Source organism: Coregonus clupeaformis, chromosome 21, assembly GCF_020615455.1.
Source record: "Coregonus clupeaformis isolate EN_2021a chromosome 21, ASM2061545v1, whole genome shotgun sequence".
NCBI classification, from domain to species: domain Eukaryota; kingdom Metazoa; phylum Chordata; class Actinopteri; order Salmoniformes; family Salmonidae; genus Coregonus; species Coregonus clupeaformis.
Genome location: NC_059212.1, coordinates 30,196,341 through 30,215,327, shown reverse-complemented (window position 1 = coordinate 30,215,327; position 18,987 = coordinate 30,196,341). Strand labels below are relative to the sequence as shown.

Below are 18,987 nucleotides of genomic sequence, written 5' to 3'. Positions count from 1 at the left end.
AAAGGTTTCACAAAGGTGGTGACCCGTGTGACCTAAATAATTATCGCCCCATTTTCAAACTCTTGCCTAGCAGAAATTCTAGAATCCTTTGTAAATACTCAACTTAGGTCCTTCTGAACTACGAAATGTATTCTAAATGTACACCAGTCAGGTTTCAGACCAGGTCATAGCACTATCTCTGCTACTTCTTTGTTTTTAAATGGTGTTCTTAATTGTTCTTAAGTGTTTATTGATGTGTTTGAATGACACAATTCAACATTGAATTGACACCGTCTTAATGTGTCACTGCACAGATAAGAAATGTCTATCTAACTGCTAAGAAATATCTATCTAACTGCTTTCTTGTATGTGTCGTCTACATGTTTTCCTTTAGAGTTATTTTTGTACATACAGCTTCTGTGTGTTTGTGTGTGTATTAGCTGAGGATGTGGTGTTGACAGGGGCCTGTGCGTGTCGGGAATGGTGTGGCTTTTAGGGCGCGGTTCCATCTGTGTGTGTATGTGAGTGTGTGTGTGTGTATGACTAGTGCACACACCATGTCAGAGCATGACACTATAAGGGTGTGGCAGCCATTTGCAAACAGTACAAAACTCTTAGCCTTTAGGCACCTTTTTTTTCTTATCAGGTATCTACTCATCGCTGAAGGATGTGTCTATTGCTGTTTGTCTGGCCACATGTCTGATACCAAGGGTGTGGCAATAGAACAGTGAAAGATACATTCAGTGTAATCTGTACAATATTTCAATCATGGAAAGTTGTTTCCAAGGAGGCAAAATAGAAATATCAGATTGATTGAACAGGTGACTAAAAAGTAGCCTTGTGAATTGAACAAATATTATTAAATACTGTATACAGCATGATATGTGAAATTAATTTTTTATTTGTATTTCAGTTTTTTCACCTGTAACTGACTAGGGTCCCTTTTTGTCGTGTTATTATGCTTAACTGTTTTACAGGGTGTTCCCCAACCAAAGCCAAACAATACTGTCCATATGCTCAGACACAAAGTGGGTGAATCATTCTCATTGTGGATTGGCAAATAAACTGCCAACCATTTGAGGAGATGGAAAAAGCTATTATTACTTCAGGGAATGTTGTCTCTCCAAAGTGCTGTTGCTCAGGAACAAATTCAGGTTTCCAAATAAAACAGACCCTGGCAGATTATAGACATTGTATTGAACAGTTCCCACGTCTCCCATATAAAATAGGTTTTCTGACCTCAATGGGACTTCCTGGATAAAAAAAAGCAATCAAGTTGAGCCTTTTATTGAAAACCATTGAACACATTATTGAAGAAATGTATAGCTTCAACTGTTGGTTTGTAGTAGGTGCCTCATTAGATTTAAGCAAAAAGGCCCGAGGGGGTGTGGTATTTTGGCCATATACCACAAACTCCAGAGGTGCCTTATTGCTATTATCTACTGGTTACCAACATAAATAAAACTGTAAACAAGTATTTTTATGTCATATCCGCATCCAGGACCCAAACTACCCTGTTTATAATTTGTTTTATAGTAGTTTTTACAGGTTCTTTCTCAGGATGTTCTTGGCTACTCAGTTATAATCATCAGCAGAACAATACCAAACCCGTCAAAGTAATTGGCAACAATTACCTACGTTAGATATTTTGGTTTGAGATGATTAGTAATTATGCTTTTGCTGAAAAGGTGAAAATACACAAGCATTATAATCCAGGTAGAATCACTTTGATTCACATTCGGACATTTTCTTTCAGAGTATGTCTACTGAATTGTAAAGCGGGTGTAAAAATGTATTTAATAACCTTGAGCGAGTGACTGTCTATTTCATGCTGCATCAAACAACACTCCCCTTTATTCACGTCTTGACAATGTCCACAGTAGTGATACAGAACCAGACATTTCCTGTGAGACAGTGGGCACAGCCAGTGTGTTGGCGCTGAATCACAAGTGAGTAACCTTCCAGCTGAGACGTGCCACAGCCTACCACATGAGAGGTGTTAAAAGAAGCTCACCTGGGTATCTTGGGCAGAAGCATCAGGTGTAGCCAGCCTGATAAGCCCATTAATTTGATTCTTCTTATATGAGAATATTGATGTACTTCATTCCTATTAGAGTTTCTGCGACCATGAAGAGCAGTTGGATATTTCTGTGTGGACTTTCTATTTGTACCTGGTTGTCTGTCCAAGGAACCTACAGCTATGGAGGATGTGAGTGTCTACTACCTTTTAATCTTTCCTCTCTGCTAGCCTTAAATAATGTAATAATTAATTATTCAAAATTCAAAATCCCTCTGTGCTAAATTATTTTAGATATTTCTGCACATAATCAGGCATCATCATCCTTAAATAGGTTGTTGCTTTCGATATTGGGGACATGCATTTAGAATTATTTGACTTCTTTCAGACTCAAGAGGATAGCAGATACCCTACAAAACACTATCTTAGCTAATTGGCCTACCTGCAGCACTTGTTGTATTCCCGTATACCTGTATTTGTGTATTCTGTCTCTGTAGCTATAGTAGTAGATATTAAAATGGCACATTTAATCTAATGATATTTAATACAGGTATGCTTTTAGGAGAAAGGGGTTTGTGTTTACATGAAACATGATAATACTACAGAGCCTCTATAGTCTATGAAGGTCTCACAGTAGATCTTGATGTGAAAGTGGATATGTTTATTTGTGGTACTCTTGGCGAAGAGAGTAAATCATCAACACTTTCTATTGATCCTTACTGTGTGGTGAGGTGATAAGGTGGGGCAGATATAGGTATTAAGTCCTGGAGTTGCTGAGGTGAGTTTTGTTAAGCCTTTGGGCAACCATATCGACCTGGAGTCCCTGAATCACTGCATTACTGATATCTCTGTCCCAAATGGCACCCTATTCCCCATACTGTGCACTACTATGGGCCCTGCCCAAAAGTAGTGCACTAAATAGGAATAGGGTGCCATTTGGGACGCAGACAATGACTCGTGATAATGGGTAAAGTCTATCTCCTCTTAGGGCATGACGACATGAGGTTCTGAGCTCTGTGTACCTTTCCATATTACCCAATCGACAAAAACGGCTACATGCAGAAGCCTGTCATAACCACAGGAACTCCTCAAAGTGATCATTTAGTGTGTGAAATGAGAACATGATATCCTCAGGATAGCTTATGCTTGGGAAAATGGTTGTCAAATGATTGTGGCAGTATGGGTTCGCTATGATGATACAAACCATTACCATAGCAATCAAACAGACATTTGCTCGATTGCAAACATGGTGTTGCCCACAGTGGGAGCAAGGTATTATGAGATCTGGGCCTGCTGACAGTAGTTTACATCACTGTGAGAAAAGACTGAGGCTGTGCTACTGCCAACCCCCCCTTAGATTGTATAAAGATGGTAGCCTACATAATAAAACATTTTCACATTTTATGTGACTGTCAAAGGGCAATAGCTAACTTCATGGTGTTCAAGGGAATTTATGAGGGGCAGACTGCTTATCCCATAGGCTGACAAATATACTCAGATTTATGTTTTTATGATTCTAGAAAAGATTGGATCTCATCTAAAACACAGTGCTCACAAATGTCCTAACAATGTGTATGTCACCCCTGTAGCAGACATCTGTGAATGCAATGGAAAGTCACGTTATTGCCTGCCTGACTCTGGGGGCCTCCATTGTGTGGACTGCCAAGACAACACAGAGGGAAGGCATTGTGAGAGGTGCAAGGAGGGATTCCACCACCAGAGGGCAGGAGACAGGTGTCTGCCATGTAACTGCAGCCCTATAGGTGAGTGACCAGAACATGAAATGAAAACCATACCTGGGCCCATATTCAAAAGTGTCTGCACATCTAGGATCAGTTTAGCCTTTTAGATCATAATGAGATTTCATAATAATAAGATTTCATGGAACAGATCCTAGTTCAGCACTCCTACTCTGAGACTCTTTATGAATAAGGTCCCTGGTGTATTTGATAATGGCTTCCCAGATGTCTAGGTTGTGAGGTGATGTTTGGTGTCTATGTGGTTTCTTCCAGGTTCCGTAGGCTCACACTGTGACAGTAAAGGACATTGCAGCTGTAGAGCGGGTGCACAGGGGGAGAAATGTGACCGATGCCCCAATGGAACACCTATCAGCTCAAATGGCTGTGCTAACAGGTAAAATACATTTTACATTCACCTGCATTGTACTGTTTGTTAAGTACAACAATGGAATTATAGGGGCATAAAATGAAAGGACTGAGAGGACTTCAAAAGGATCTACTGTATTGCCTCGCTTTTCGTTATTGAATTTTAGAATAAAGATTGACTAATTATTGACTAATTCAAATGTGTGTTCATGTTTTTCTTATGCAGTGGTCAGCTCACTGACAATTCAGTGACAGCTCAATCTCTACCTTGCTTTTGCTATGGACACTCGTCTCAGTGCTCCCCAGCAAAGGGCTACTCAGTCCACACAATCACCTCAACATTCGACAATGGTAAGTTAACACCCATACGCTTGATCGAAACATAAAATAAACACCTGAAATATACTTCATTTTAAGTTATTAAATGTGTGTGAATCTTCTGTTTTTCAGGGCCTGAGGGGTGGCGAGCGGCCACAGCTCATGGTGTGACCCCATCCCAAGTCCACTTCCGCTGGTCCCCCACTCACAAAGACATTGAGGTCATCTCCAAAGACATCATGCCTGCTTACCTCTATGCCCCTGGTGAGTGCTCCCTGCTCTCCGCTCTTAGTCCTGACTTCTGTACCCTCTTATTTTTGGAGAAACTTTACCTTTCGTTCCAACAAATATCGAACTAAAATATATATACAAAAGTATGTGGACACCCCTTCAAATTAGTGGATTCGGCTATTTCAGCCACACGTGTTGCTGACAGGTGTATAAAATCGAGCACACAGCCATGCAATCTCCATAGACAAACATTGGCAGTAGAATGGCCTTACTGAAGAGCTCAGTGACTTTCAACATAGCACCGTCATAGGATGCCACCTTTCCAACAAGTCAGTTCGTCAAATTTCTGCCCTGCTAGAGCTTCCCCGGTCAACTGTAAGTGCTAATATTGTGAAGTGGAAAAGTCTAGGAGCAGCAACGGCTCAGCTGCGAAGTGGTAGGCCACACAAGATCACAGATCGGGACCACTGAGTGCTGAAGCCAATAGCATGTAAAAATCGTCTGTCCTCAGTTGCAACACTCACTACCGAGTTCCAAACTGCCTCTGGAAGCAAACTGCCTCTAAAAGCAGCATCAGCACAATAACTGTTTGTCAGGAGCTTCATTAAATGGGTTTCCATGGCCGAGCAGCCGCACTCAAGTGGCACACAAGCCTAAGATCACCAATGCCAAGCGTCGGCTGGAGTGGTGCTCGCCGCCATTGGACTCTGGAGCAGTGGAAACGCGTTCTCTGGAGTGATGAATCACGCTTCACCATCTGGCAGTCCGACGGATGAATCTGGGTTTGGCGCATGCCAGGAGAATGCTACCTGCCCCAATGCGTAGTGCCAACTGTAAAGTCTGATGGAGGAGGAATAATGGTCTGGGGCTGTTTTTCATGGTTCGGGCTAGGCCCCTTAGTTCCAGTGAAGGGAAATCTTAACGCTACAGCACACAATTAGATTTTAGACGATTCTGTGCTTCCAACTTTGTGGCAATAGTTTGGGGAAGGCCCTTTCCTGTTTCAGCATGACAATGCCCCCATGCACAAAGCGAGGTCCATACAGAAATGACCTCAACCCCATCGAACACCTTTGGGATGAATTGGAACGCTGACTGCAAGCCAGACATAATCGCTCAACATCAGTGCCCAACCTCACTAATGATCTTGTCGCTGAATGAAAGCAAGTCCACGTAGCAATGTTCCAACATCTAGTGGAAAGCCTTCCCAGAAGAGTGGAGGCTGTTATAGCAGCAAAGGGGGGACCAACTCCATATTAATGCCCATGATTATGCAATGACATGTTCGACGAGCAGGTGTCCACATACTTTTGGTCATGTAGTGTATATGTTACATCACATGCTTCCTTAATAATAACCCCCTAGAGTCGATGTCTGCGCCCCCGCGGAAATCAAATTAGCATAATACAAAAATCCCCATAAAAATTGGTCCATTTAAGCTAGAGATATCTTTTTTTGCATTGGATGCGTCTCATCCGCCGATGTTGTCCTTCCGCAAATGTTTGGACACACCTACTCATTCAAGGGTTTTTCTTTATTTTTACTATTTTCTGCATTGTAGAATAATAGTGAAGACATCAAAACTATGATATAAAACATATGGAATCAAGCAAAAAAATGTTAAACAAATCAAAATATATTTTATATTTGAGATTCTTCAAATATCCACCCTTTGCCTTGATGACAACTTTGCACACTCTTGGCATTCTCTCTTAGACAGGGCTTAGACTGTAATGAGTTTAAAGTTACCATTCATCAATTATTATGATCCTAAAATGATCTTGTGCTCTGTTTTATTTTGTGATGGCTAGACTCTTACCTGGGAAACCAGGAGCTGAGCTACGGTCAGAACATATCCTTCTCCCTGAGGCTGGACCGAGGGGTTCGCCACCCGTCCACGGCTGATGTGGTGCTGGAGGGATCTGGGCTGAGAGTGGCAGCTTCCCTGGGAGACCTGAGGACCATCGTCCCCTGTGGACAGAAGATCACCTACACATTCAGGTGGGAATCAGGCAGAGCACCTTGCTAGACAGATAAGCTTGATTCTAGCATTTTTCACATCCTTTGACTTTTTTCACATTTAGTTGTGTTACAAAGTGGGATTAAAATGGATTGAATTGTCATTTTCTGCCAACGATCTACACAAAATACTCTGTAATATCAAAGTGGAAGAAACATTTTTTATATATTTTGAATTTATGGAAAAGAAAACACTAATATACCTTGATTAGATAAGTATTCAAGGCCCTGAGTCAATACATGTTAGAATCACCCTTGGCAGCGATTAAAGCTGTGAGTCTGGGTAAGTCTCTAAGAGCTTTAAACACCTGGATTGTACAATATTTGCCCATTTTTCTTTTAAAAAATTGTCAAGCTCTGTCAAGTTGGTTGTTGATCATTGCTAGACAGCCATTTTCAAGTCTTGCCATAGATTTTCAAGCCGATTTAAGTCAAAACTGTAACTACGCCACTCAGGAACATTCAATGTCATCTTGGTAAGCAACTCCAGTGTATATTTGGTTTTGTGTTTTAGGTTATTGTCCTGCTGAAAGGTGAATTTGTCTCCCAGTGTCTGTTGGAAAGCATACTGAACCAGGTTTTCCTCTAAGATTTTGCATGTGCTTAGCTCTATTCTGTTTCTTTTTATCCTAAAAAAAACTCTCTATCCCTTGCCGATGACAAGCATACCCATAACATGATGCAGCCACCACCATTATTGAAAATATGAAGAGTGGTACTCTGTGATATGTTGTGTTGGAATTTCCCCAAACATAACGCTTTATATTCAGGACAAAAAAGTATATTTCTTTGCCACATTTTTTGCAGTATTACTTTAGTACCTTATTGCAAACAGGATGCATGTTTTGGAATATTTTTATTTTGTACAGGCTTCCTTATTTTCACTCAGACATTTATGTTAGTATTGTGGAGTCATTTAGGTTAGTATTGTGGAGTAACTACAATGTTGTTGATCCATCCTCAGTTATCTCCTATCACGGCCATTAAACTGTGTAACTGTTTTAAATCACCATTGGCCTCATGGTGAAATCCCTGAGCAGTTTCCTTCCACTCCAGCAACTTATTTAGGAAGTGCACCTGTATCTTTATAGTGGCTGTGTGTATTGATACATTTACATTTTAGTCATTTAGCAGACGCTCTTATCCAGAGCGACTTACAGTTAGTGAATACATATATATTTTTTATACTGGCCCCCCGTGGGAATCAAACCCACAACCCTGGCGTTGCAAACACCATGCTCTATCAACTGAGCTACATCCCTGCCGGCCATTCCCTCCCCTACCCTGGACGACGCTGGGCCAATTGTGCACCGCCCATGAGTCTCCCGGTCGCGGCCGGCTGCGACAGAGCCTGGATTCGAACCAGGATCTCTAGTGGCACAGTTAGCACTGCGATGCAGTGCCTTAGACCACTGCGCCACTCAGGAGACACACCATCCAAAGTGTAAAATTAATAACTGGACCATGCTCAAAGGGATATTCAATGTCTGTTTTATTTATTTATTATCCATCTAGCAATAGGTGCACTTCTTTGCAAACCATAGCAACACCTCCCTGCTCTTTGTGGTTGAATCTGTGCTTCAAATTCATTGCTCGACTTAGGGAAGTTACAGATAATTGTATGTGTGGGGTACAGAGATGGGTTAGTCCACGCAACTTATAATGTGACTTGTTAAGCACATTCTTACTCCTGAACTTATTTAGGCTTGCCATAACAAAAGGGTTGAATATTTATTGACTCAAGAAATTTCAATTGTTCATTTTTAATGCATTTTTTTTAATTTCAAAAAACAAAATTCCATTTTAACATTATGGGCTATTATGTATAGATCAGTGACACTCAAAATGTAACACAACAAAATGTGGAAAAAGTCAAGTTGTGTCCAACACACAGCTATGGGGGTACCAAGTGTACCGACTGATTGGAAACCGTCTGTCTCAGGGCAGGTACAAACATAATTTGATCTGCAGGAGATAAGTAGGCAGGTGTGAATAGTGAGATAGATGCCAAAGACATAACAATTGAGAAACACATTATAGACAATTTCACATTGTGGCTGTGGAGTGTGAAGGGGTCAATGTTTATCTCACACTGATTGAATGTATTTGCTTGATAACAGTTAGTAAGCCAGAGGGTCATCTGCTTGTCTGATTCAAATGAATTACAATGAAGGGTAAATGGCTGGTTGGCAAGCAGCCTATCTCTAATTGGTCAAATCCAATCCTGTCTCACAACAAACTGCACCATAAACCACATCATCGTGACCATAATCGTAGTACAGTAACAACACTGGTTTTTGCTTCCGTAAATACATATGTTTCCATATTTATTCTCATATTCATAATAAGCTAAATATACAGTGTAACAATGAATAATTACAATAGATACAATGTAATTACAGGAATAATTACAGTAATAAGGACATGGTGGTATACTGTGTGACTGTGAAACCCATAAGCATAATACTGATGTTCCCTCATGCTTTATGAATCTGTGCACGTCTTGGGTAAACATTGCTTGCTGTGTCTTTCATTCTCAGACTAGATGAGCAACAGAGCAGTAAATGGAGCCCCCTCCTTTCATCTTTCCAGTTTCAAACACTCCTCCAGAATCTGACTGCCATCAAAATCCGTGGGACATTTGGGGAAAATGGTGAGTGTTTATTTTTGTATGACTCAGACGATGAGATTGGTTACTGTTTTGCATAAACAGATCCTTGGAGTCATTCCTGATTGTAAATAAGTGCTTTGGAACAGTTTTATATCGAGTTTATTTCAGTAGTTTATTCATATTTTTATTATGTAATCTTTCTAAGTCAATTATCAAAAATGGTAGACATCCTCAACACATTGCCTTCTCTTCATCTCTTGTCAATCACTCAATAAAACTCAATACCTTATTGTCCTTTGCAGGGCGTGGTTACCTTGACAACGTTCGTATGGAGTCTGCCCGTCAGGGGGCCGGTACCCCTGCTGCCTGGGTCCAGAACTGTAACTGCCCAGCAGGATACGAGGGCCAGTTCTGTGAGAGGTGTGCTGCAGGGTATAAGAGAAGTTCCCCAAGCAAAGGTCCATACAGCTCCTGTGAGCCCTGCAGCTGTAGAGGAGGAAGCTGTGACTCTGAAACAGGTTGGTGACGTTTAACTTTGTCCAAGTGTTGCTGTATGTTTGTGTTAATATATTTTGTTATGTTGCTATTAATGATGAGATTTGATTGATTTTCATCAGGACAAACCTCATTTTGTAATATACCCTTCCCTGGATAAGTTATAGACATTCAAATCAATGCTTGAAAATACAATGTTCATATATAATGAAAAAAATGTAATGCAGGACAAATAATGTCTTGATGAAAGTGTGTGTGTGTGATTTTGTGTTGTGCCGTTCCACAGGAGACTGTTACTCTGCAGATGAGACCCCTGGTCGCCAGACCTGCCAGCTGGGGTATTATAATGACCCTGCCCAGCCACGCTCCTGTCTGAAGTGTCCCTGTCCCAATGGAGCTGCCTGCTCTGTGAGCCCAGGAACCACGAGGGTCAAGTGTGACCTCTGTCCACCTGGCACCACTGGTGAGTCACTGTCACAAAGTAGTGCACTATATAGGGAATAGGGGTGTCAATTGGGACACAACCACAGCCACAGACTATGGCTGTTAGATGGGATAGAGTACTAGGGCATTCATCATTCAATGTCAGCTATTTGCATATTTGATTTTATATTTCATATTGTACCTCTTCCTCCCTCCTTACTCTCAATAGGCTCACGTTGCCACACCTGCCAGGATGGTTTCTATGGCAATCCCTTGGGGGAAAATGGCGTCCAGAGGCCTTGCCAGCGCTGCCAGTGCAACGGGCACGTGGACCCCAACACTGTCCGTAGCTGTGACCCGCAGACAGGGGCGTGCCTGAAATGTCTGAGTCATACCACTGGCTTCTTCTGTGAGAAATGTGTGGATGGCTATCACCACAGCATGCCATCAGAGGCATGCAAACGTAAGGACAGCACCTTGTTTGCTCCCCAAATCCAGCTCTTTCACACGTAGACACGAGGCACATAGCTCCTCCTTTAGATTCTAACAGTCAAATATTGTCTGCAGTTTTATATACATTCTAACAACTGTTTTTCATTTTGCGTTCTAGCTTGTGGCTGCAATTTCCAGGGCTCTCTGTACAACAAATGCAGTGACAACGGCCAGTGTTCATGCAGAGAAGGCTTTGAGGGTCTGAAGTGCCAGCGTTCTGCATGTCCCTCCTGCTTCAACCCTGTCAAGACCAAGGTAAGATCCACTGGGATTATTTTATCAATGTCTCCTTTTTCCATTCAGGTCAAACATGTCACAGTGCTCTCTCCAATGATTAAATGGCAGCACTGTGTACATCCCAAATGGCACCCTATTCCCTATATGCAGACCTTGGTCAAAAGTAATACACTAGCCTATATAGGGAATAGGATTCCATTTGAGACGCAGACACAATAACTGGACCAGAAATAAAGCTACTGGCTGTGATATTTGTTCTGGCTTCACTGTGCTCACCCTGTCGCTGATTCAACATCCTTAAAGCTTAGTGGGTTAATGAAGGAATAGCTGTACAAGGATTTTGTTACGAGAGGAAGAGGTTTAGAGTGTCTTCTTACAAGTTGTGATCTGGCATTAGTATTTTTGCAAGAACATTTCTTCATATGGTCCTCTCAGTAAATATACTACCTCTACCTGCGAGGGGAAAGTACTTGACAGGTAAATTAAAGATTTGTGTCGGGGTGTATTCTCTCTGGCACTGCCTACGCTTCCTGTGAACTAGGATGAAATGTGTGTCCCAAATGGCACCCAATTCCATATACTGTATAGTGCACTAATTTTGACCCGAGCCCAAGGGCCCAGGTCAAAAGTAGTGCACTAAATAGGGAAGAGGGTGACATTTGGGGTGCTCCCTCTCCCTCCCCTCAGGCTGTAGTGTGGGAGGAGGAATTAAAAGGAGGACTAGTTGAAGTATTCAAACACAACAGTTAACCTATGAAGTTATTTCTCTATCATAACGAATACCTTTCAGGGTTTGAATCTACTGCTCCATCTCACACTTTGCCTCCAATTACATATTTTGGATGTACTATGTAGGCCTACAGTATAGTATTGCAGAGGTAAAAAAATAGTTTTTTTTGTTAACCTTTAATTAATCTCACCAATCTAGACTCAGATATTGTGTGAGTGCTGGCCTCGAGCCAGCTATCGTTTCATCCATCACCAGAGAATAACCTTTCATAAGCTCTATTTAAAGCTTTCCTATCCCGTTGGGTAATGTGTCACAGATGGAGGGGTACACTCGTAAACTGCGGGAGATAGAAACTCTGTTTACGGGCAAGGAGAGTGCCAGTCTGCCAGTGAACAACGCCCAGATGGAGAGAGCCATCAGAGCAGCACAGGACATAGTCACAGACCTGCAGAGAAATGCACAGACACTCTCTGGTAAGTCATTCATAATAGTTATACATCGTAGATACTTAAAGGATCAAAGGATCACTCATTTTCTAATTAGTCAACATATATTAATACCATTCAGGATGGTTGTCAGGCATCTGAAACAATGTGAAGCACCGTCCATGCACTGCATCTCTGTCACACCCAAATGTATCTCACATTCAGTTTGTGAAGCATTTGGTTTATACGTAAAGTGCAAAGATCTCATGTTGGTGGCTTGTTTTGTTTTGTTCTATTGAATAGAATCAGAGAAAGACTTACAGGCCCGGCTCTCAGACATCAGTACAACCCAGCTGAGTGAAGGCAGAGACATCCAGGCGATCTCCAACACCATCAACAACATAAAGCTGCAGGACCAGAAGTACCAACGACAGGTCTCTGATGTTCAGACGCTCATTAATGATGTGCGGCGCAAACTAGAAGAGGCAAGACTCAACATCAAACAAGCTGTGAGTTATACAGTAGTAAAGTAGTTTTCTACTTTTGTTACTGATGTGATTGTCATCAAACAAGGAGAGAGTAAGGAGAGACAAATATGTCTAAATGTATGCTTGTTAATGATTCCCAATGTTAGGAGTTCCCTTTAAGTGCGGCAGAAGCGGACACAGACAGCCTCTCTACTCTGGTTCAGAGAGCAACAGGCCTGGCTGAAAAGTGAGTACTGCACCCCTCCATGTCCCATTCATACAGACTGGAGAATCCCATGTCAGAAAATGACTTGTGGTGCTATGGATGACTCTATGTTGTAACTGTTTATTAGACACCAGAGCAAAGCGGGGACAGTGGAGAAGGCAGCAAACAGTGCCCTTGCAGAGTCAGAGAAGTCCCTGGCACTCATGAGATCTGTCATGACAGGGGAAAACAAGATCAGGGAGCTTATCAGTGATCTCAAAACCAAGTAAGAAACTCATGTCAATCTCCAGTCAAAATACAGTAGATGATATATCCTCTACTACCAGCCATGTAATGTTCTGCAAAATAACATAATTGATGAACTGTTGTTGTTATATTGATATTTGTTATATTTGGTTTTCCTCTGGTCAGGTATGATGAGAACTCAGCCCAGGTGAAGGCCATGGAGAGCCTGGCCACTCGCCTAAGCAGCTCTGCCCAAGACGAGAGCAGGATGGCGGCTGACACTCTGCAGCAGATAGCCTCCCTGGAGCTGAACATCCCTGGTCCTCTCAAGGTATTGAGCAGAACAGGCCTCTCAGCAGGCTCATTTCTCTGGTCTCTATTTGGTGACTACTCTCAGGTCAAGTCTTCTGAGATATCTTAAAAATCATAATAGGCAAATATTGATAGATATACAGTGTCTGTGTCCTGGAATATGAGGGACAGAATGTACTTGTGTCCTAGAGAGCTGAAAAGAGCATTCAATTTCAACACCTTTCACTATGAACATTATGAAATCATTGTGTCTAACCATTGGCACCTGAACCTGTCTCAAAGCATGTTTGTAAAGCGAGATCTCTAAATTGTTTCCTTGCTAATTTACATTTAAACATAACAAAGCAATTAACGATCAAGGACATGAGTCAGCAGAAAATGCAAAGAGGGGGAGGAGATCGAATTAAAACCTGGCTGGTGAGGAATCTAGAGCAGGTCTCCACAGATTTGTGTGCGTGTGTAATTACACTTGCACAACACACTGAGTCTGACTGAGCTTCTGTTTCTGGCAAAAGGACATTGACAGTGTGGCGGCTAAATTGGATGGCCTGAGAGAACGGGTGGAGGAGAACCTCACAGGGTACCAGGCGCTACAAGAGGACACCCAGGAGGACAAGGCTGCAGTAGAGGACCTCCTGGTCCAGGGGAAGGCAGCTCAACAGGTACACTAGTGGCCTTTCACTATTCACTCATCAGCTTTTAGAAAACATTCTGTGTAGGATTGGTAGTATATGATATCTTATATTCCAACTTCAAAGGTTTCTGAGAACTATTTTCCTGCAACGTCTGAAATTCGCTGATAGATTATCCAACTGAAGTATTTCAATAGTGTAGAATTAGCTAATGACTTCACTAACCCTTATGAATGGTAATAACTGGCACGATGTTGATTGTTGGTATTTCTCTCGTACAGGAATATGACCAACTCCTTACCAGAGCGAATGCAGCAAAGGCTGACACAGAACTGGCCCTGAAGGATATCACAGATAACATTGATGGGGTGGATGGCGCACTGGAGATGCTCAGAGGTATGACAAGACTTTCACATTTCTATATGTCTTATTCCTACTACAACACAGTATAAATATTAATAAACTATCTGCATATTATGTGACAAGGCCGGCCCACATATTAGAAAAGCACAGACACACAGTAACTGTAATTATATCTCAGAGTTTATATTTCTCAGTTGAATGAATAATGAAGTTCAACAGCACTACAGGCAGTTACAGCAGGTGTAAGTTAATCATTAACATGCACCAAATACAACGATTCTCTCATCTAAAAAGCACATACAGTTGAAGTCGGAAGTTTACATACACTTAGGTTGGAGTCATTAAAACTTGTTTTTCAGCCACTCCACAAATTTCTTGTTAACAAACTATAGTTTTGGCAAGTCGGTTAGGACATCTACTTTGTGCATGACACAAGTACTTTTTCCAACAATTGTTTACAGACAGATTATTTCACTTAAAATTCACTGTATCACAATTCCAGTGGGTCAGAAGTTTACATACAGTAAGTTGACTGTGCCTTTAAACAGCTTGGAAAATTCCAGAAAATGATGTAATGGCTTTAGAAGCTTCTGATAGGCTAATTGACATCATTTGAGTCAATTGGAGGTGTACCTGTGGATGTATTTCAAGGCCTACCTTCAAACTCAGTGCCTCTTTGCTTGACATCATGGGAAAATCAAAAGAAATCAGCCAAGACCTCAGAATTATTTTTGTAGACCTCCACAAGTCTGATTCATCCTTGGGAGCAATTTCCAAACGCCTGAAGGTACCACGTTCATCTGTACAAACAATAGTACGCAAGTATAAACACCATGGGACCACGCAGCCGTCATAAAGCTCAGGAAGGAGACGCGTTCTGTCTCCTAGAGATGAACGTACTTTGGTGCGAAAAGTGCAAATCAATCCCAGAACAACAGCAAAGGACCTTGTGAAGATGCTGAAGGAAACAAGTACAAAAGTATCTATGTCCACAGTAAAATGAGTCCTATATCGACATAACCTGAAAGGCCGTTCAGCAAGGAAGAAGCCACTGCTCCAAAACCGCCATAAAAAAGCCAGACTACGGTTTGCAACTGCACCTGGGGACAAAGATCGTACTTTTTTGAGAAATGTCCTCTGGTCTGATGAAACAAAAATAGAACTGTTTGGCCATTATGACCATCGTTATGTTTGGAGGAAAAAGTCAGGAAGTTAAAGCTTGGTCGCAAATGGGTCTTCCAAATGGACAATGACACCAAGCATACTTCCAAAGTTGTGGCAAAATGGCTTAAGGACAACAAAGTCAAGGTATTGGAGTGGCCATCACAAAGCCCTGACCTCAATCCTATAGAACATTTGTGGGCAGAACTGAAAAAGCGTGTGCGAGCAAGGAGGCCTACAAACCTGATTCAGTTACACCAACTCTGTCAGGAGGAATGGGCCAAAATTCACCCAACTTATTGTGGGAAGCTTGTGGAAGGCTACCCGAAACGTTTGACCCAAGTTAAACAATTTAAAGGCAATGCTACCAAATACTAATTGAGTGTATGTAATCTTCTGACCCACTGGGAATGTAAGAAATAAATAAAAGCTGAAATAAATCATTCTCTCTACTATTATTCTGACATGTCACATTCTTAAAATAAAGTGGTGATCCTAACTGACCTAAGACAGGGAATTTTTACTAGGATTAAATGTCAGGAATTGTGAAAAACTGAGCTTAAATGTATTTGGCTAAGGTGTATGTAAACTTCCGACTTCAACTGTATTTATTACATAGTATCTACAACATAGCAAATATAGCAAATATATTTAAAACTGTATAACAAAAAAAGATATCTAGATACTGATACACTATGGATACACCTGCCATAAAACACTGATGGTTATGTCTAAATCTCTTGTATCCTACAGGGTTTGACGGCCAGATCAGCAAGAACAAGGCTTTGGCGGACGAGGCCATAAAGAGACTCCCTGGCATCAATGCCACCATTCAGCAAGCTGTTGGCGACAACTCAGAGACCTTATTCATCATAGGCAGTGTGTCTGGAGACTACAATGATGCACTGGGCACCGTCAGCAGCCTGGAAGCTGTGGTCTCTCAACTGGAGGTACCCTAACCAACAGACTCTTTCCTTTCAATGGAAATATCCAACTGGAGTTCATATGCTAATCCACAGCTTGTGCTTTTAGCAAGAGTCTGTAGAAGGAAAATGTCCGTTGGAAAAAACAATGAGGTTAATGTCTTGAATCACTTATGCATATGAGCCCATTAAATTCCAGACATGACCTATTCACAACCAAAATACTACAATTTTAGACTACCAGGCATGATTCCACATTTGTTACAAAGCTCTTATGGAAACTTCAAAATGAGCTAATTTGACTGTTTCTTGTTGTCTGCAGGGAATGTCCGGCTCTTTACCAGTAGCTCCCGCTGATCTACTGAAGGACGCCACCAAGCTGAAAGGGGACGTGCAGGATCTGAAGAACCAGGCGGTAGCCACTGTTTCCAAAGTGGCGGCAGAGAGGGCCAACGCTGAGGGACAGAGAGACAGAGCTGCAGAGGTCCGTTTTAGTGTGATGCCGTCAGACATAATATGTTATACCTTAACAAACCTGTGTCAATGTAAAGGATTCATGTGAAACTCCAGTACACACACAAATTAAAGGTCTGTAATGTTTGTAATACTTTGTAATGTTCTTTCCCTCAGGCTTTAATGGGAGGAACTGGTGCCTACATCAATGCCAAGCATACTAGAGATGCAGTGGGAGAAACACTCCTGGCCATCAATAACCTCCTGAGCATGATCGGTAAGTTCCCCCAACAACTACAATCAGTTACCTCACACAAAACAAAACCACTTGTGTTTTTGTCTAATTTCACTCACCATCCTATCTTAATATTACCTCTGTTTTATGACATTATGATTTAAGCTGGTGCTGACCATTGGTCCTCTCCTCTCCTCTCCTAACAGGTGAGCCAGGCAGTGTGGACGAGGAGAGGCTGGGTGAGTTGGAGCAGTCCATCGCCAGTGCTCGTGGCCAGGTCAACCAGCAGCTCCGGCCTCGGCTTCAGGACCTGGAGGAGAAGGAAGCCGGCCAGAGGGCCAGGTTGTCTGGCCTCAACCTAGATATTGATATGATCCTGGACGACATCAGGAACCTGGAGGACATCCACGCCAACATCCCTAAGGGCTGCTTCAACTCCCCACCTATTGAGAGACCTTAATCCCCACCTATTCAGAGATCTAAGGTTACGTCCCAAATGGTACCCTATTTCCTATATAGTGCAGAAGGGCCCTATATAGGGAGAAGGGTGCCATTTGGGATGCCTACGTTTTTGGCAAATAACTCTGAATGTGTTATGGTATTATGTGTGAGGAAAATGTGTGTTAAACTAAATGTATTTAAAAAAATGTTTTCTGTGAAGTTTCAGACTCAAGAGAAGCAATATTTTCAGTGATCTAGTAAGTGTTGAAAACAATGTATTTTCTGTTGTATTCTGTAAAATAAACTGCAATATTTATTCCTTTCTTAACAATACAAACCAGGTGCCACTTAATGCAACACAAACACATTGAATGAATGTCAATTAATGTGAATGTGTTTCACGTATCCTTCTTTTTCTCTTCAACTGAGGGACTTACTAAAATACAAAATATCTATTGTTACACACTTGGTTTATTATGGAGGTATTGATTGACTCAGTGTAGATGTTATATTGTGTCAGTCCAGTCAGTCCACAGTTGAAGATGAGAACATACAAATAATTTCCAACCCAGCAATTGTAGCTCATATTACATAGGATTCCCCCAAACATCATTTTTCAGGACTACTTACCAAATAAATAAATGAACAGAATAAAATATCAATCAAACGTCTCTTGATATTATATCTATAAGTCATCTAAACCCACTCAGCTCGAATTAAAGCCTCAGGTTCTATGAAACCTATAGTATACTAAAATTGGCCCATAATAACTAGGACCACGACAATGCATCTTTTTCATATCAGATTTTCCACTACATCTTGTTTATCTAAACCAGTCTTTGAAGAATACAAAGGAACTGATGTTGTGTATGTAAAGGAGTACCCTGCTGAGATGTGTTTGATAGAAAGACTCAAGGGATGCATGTATAAAGACCATCAGCTTGAAGGGATATTGGACCCAGTTCAGTTTGTACATCATGTATTACATTTGGAGCACACATAAAGAAGCAATGTTGTGAGTCTGGAGCATCTTACACTGTGTACATTTTACATTTACATTTTAGTCATTTAGCAGATGCTCTTATCCAGAGCGACTTACAGGAACAATTAGGGTTAAGTGCCTTGCTCAAGGGCACATCGACAGATTTTTCACCTAGTCGGCTCGGGGATTAGAACCAGCGACCTTTCGGTTACTGGCACAACGCTCTTACTGATAGTCTTTTTTGGAATCAGCTATGAAACTAGCAGACCGATTAGTCTATAAAATAACATTACTTGCATCATTTTTATAGCCTCCTACTATTTGTACTGGACTCCAAGTGCATCGTCAAATCAACCAATCCTTCTGATCTTAATTCCACCCCTCAGATGTCCACAGACGAACCCATCTTTCCCACGTATATTACCATTTTACTATTTCCTTTTGCAATACATCCTTCTATTTTACTGTTTCTCTATTTGTACCAT

General features: G+C 41.5%; 1 protein-coding gene across 1 annotated transcript; it reads left to right on the top strand.

The window, feature by feature from the left end:
- The first annotated feature begins 1,974 nt into the window (after positions 1-1,974).
- On the top strand, positions 1,975-18,635 carry lamc2 (laminin, gamma 2). The gene is made up of 22 exons (XM_041841378.1): positions 1,975-2,188; positions 3,586-3,759; positions 4,009-4,129; positions 4,328-4,452; positions 4,552-4,683; positions 6,462-6,651; positions 9,210-9,322; positions 9,583-9,798; positions 10,062-10,238; positions 10,428-10,661; positions 10,809-10,945; positions 11,974-12,130; positions 12,386-12,591; positions 12,717-12,796; positions 12,903-13,040; positions 13,187-13,331; positions 13,828-13,974; positions 14,226-14,340; positions 16,222-16,418; positions 16,714-16,875; positions 17,022-17,121; positions 17,286-18,635. The coding sequence occupies exons 1-22, from the start codon at positions 2,062-2,064 to the stop codon at positions 17,537-17,539; spliced, it is 3,447 nt and encodes a 1,148-aa protein (XP_041697312.1). The 5' UTR covers positions 1,975-2,061; the 3' UTR covers positions 17,540-18,635.
- Positions 18,636-18,987: the final 352 nt, after the last annotated feature.

Excerpts from the sequence above, each read along its gene's own strand:
- lamc2 (XM_041841378.1), top strand. The coding sequence starts at position 2,062 with ATGAGAATATTGATGTACTTCATTCCTATTAGAGTTTCTGCGACCATG. Across the intron at positions 6,652-9,209 it reads AAGATCACCTACACATTCAG|ACTAGATGAGCAACAGAGCA; the intron begins GTGGGAATCAGG and ends TTTCATTCTCAG. Across the intron at positions 17,122-17,285 it reads TAACCTCCTGAGCATGATCG|GTGAGCCAGGCAGTGTGGAC; the intron begins GTAAGTTCCCCC and ends CTCTCCTAACAG.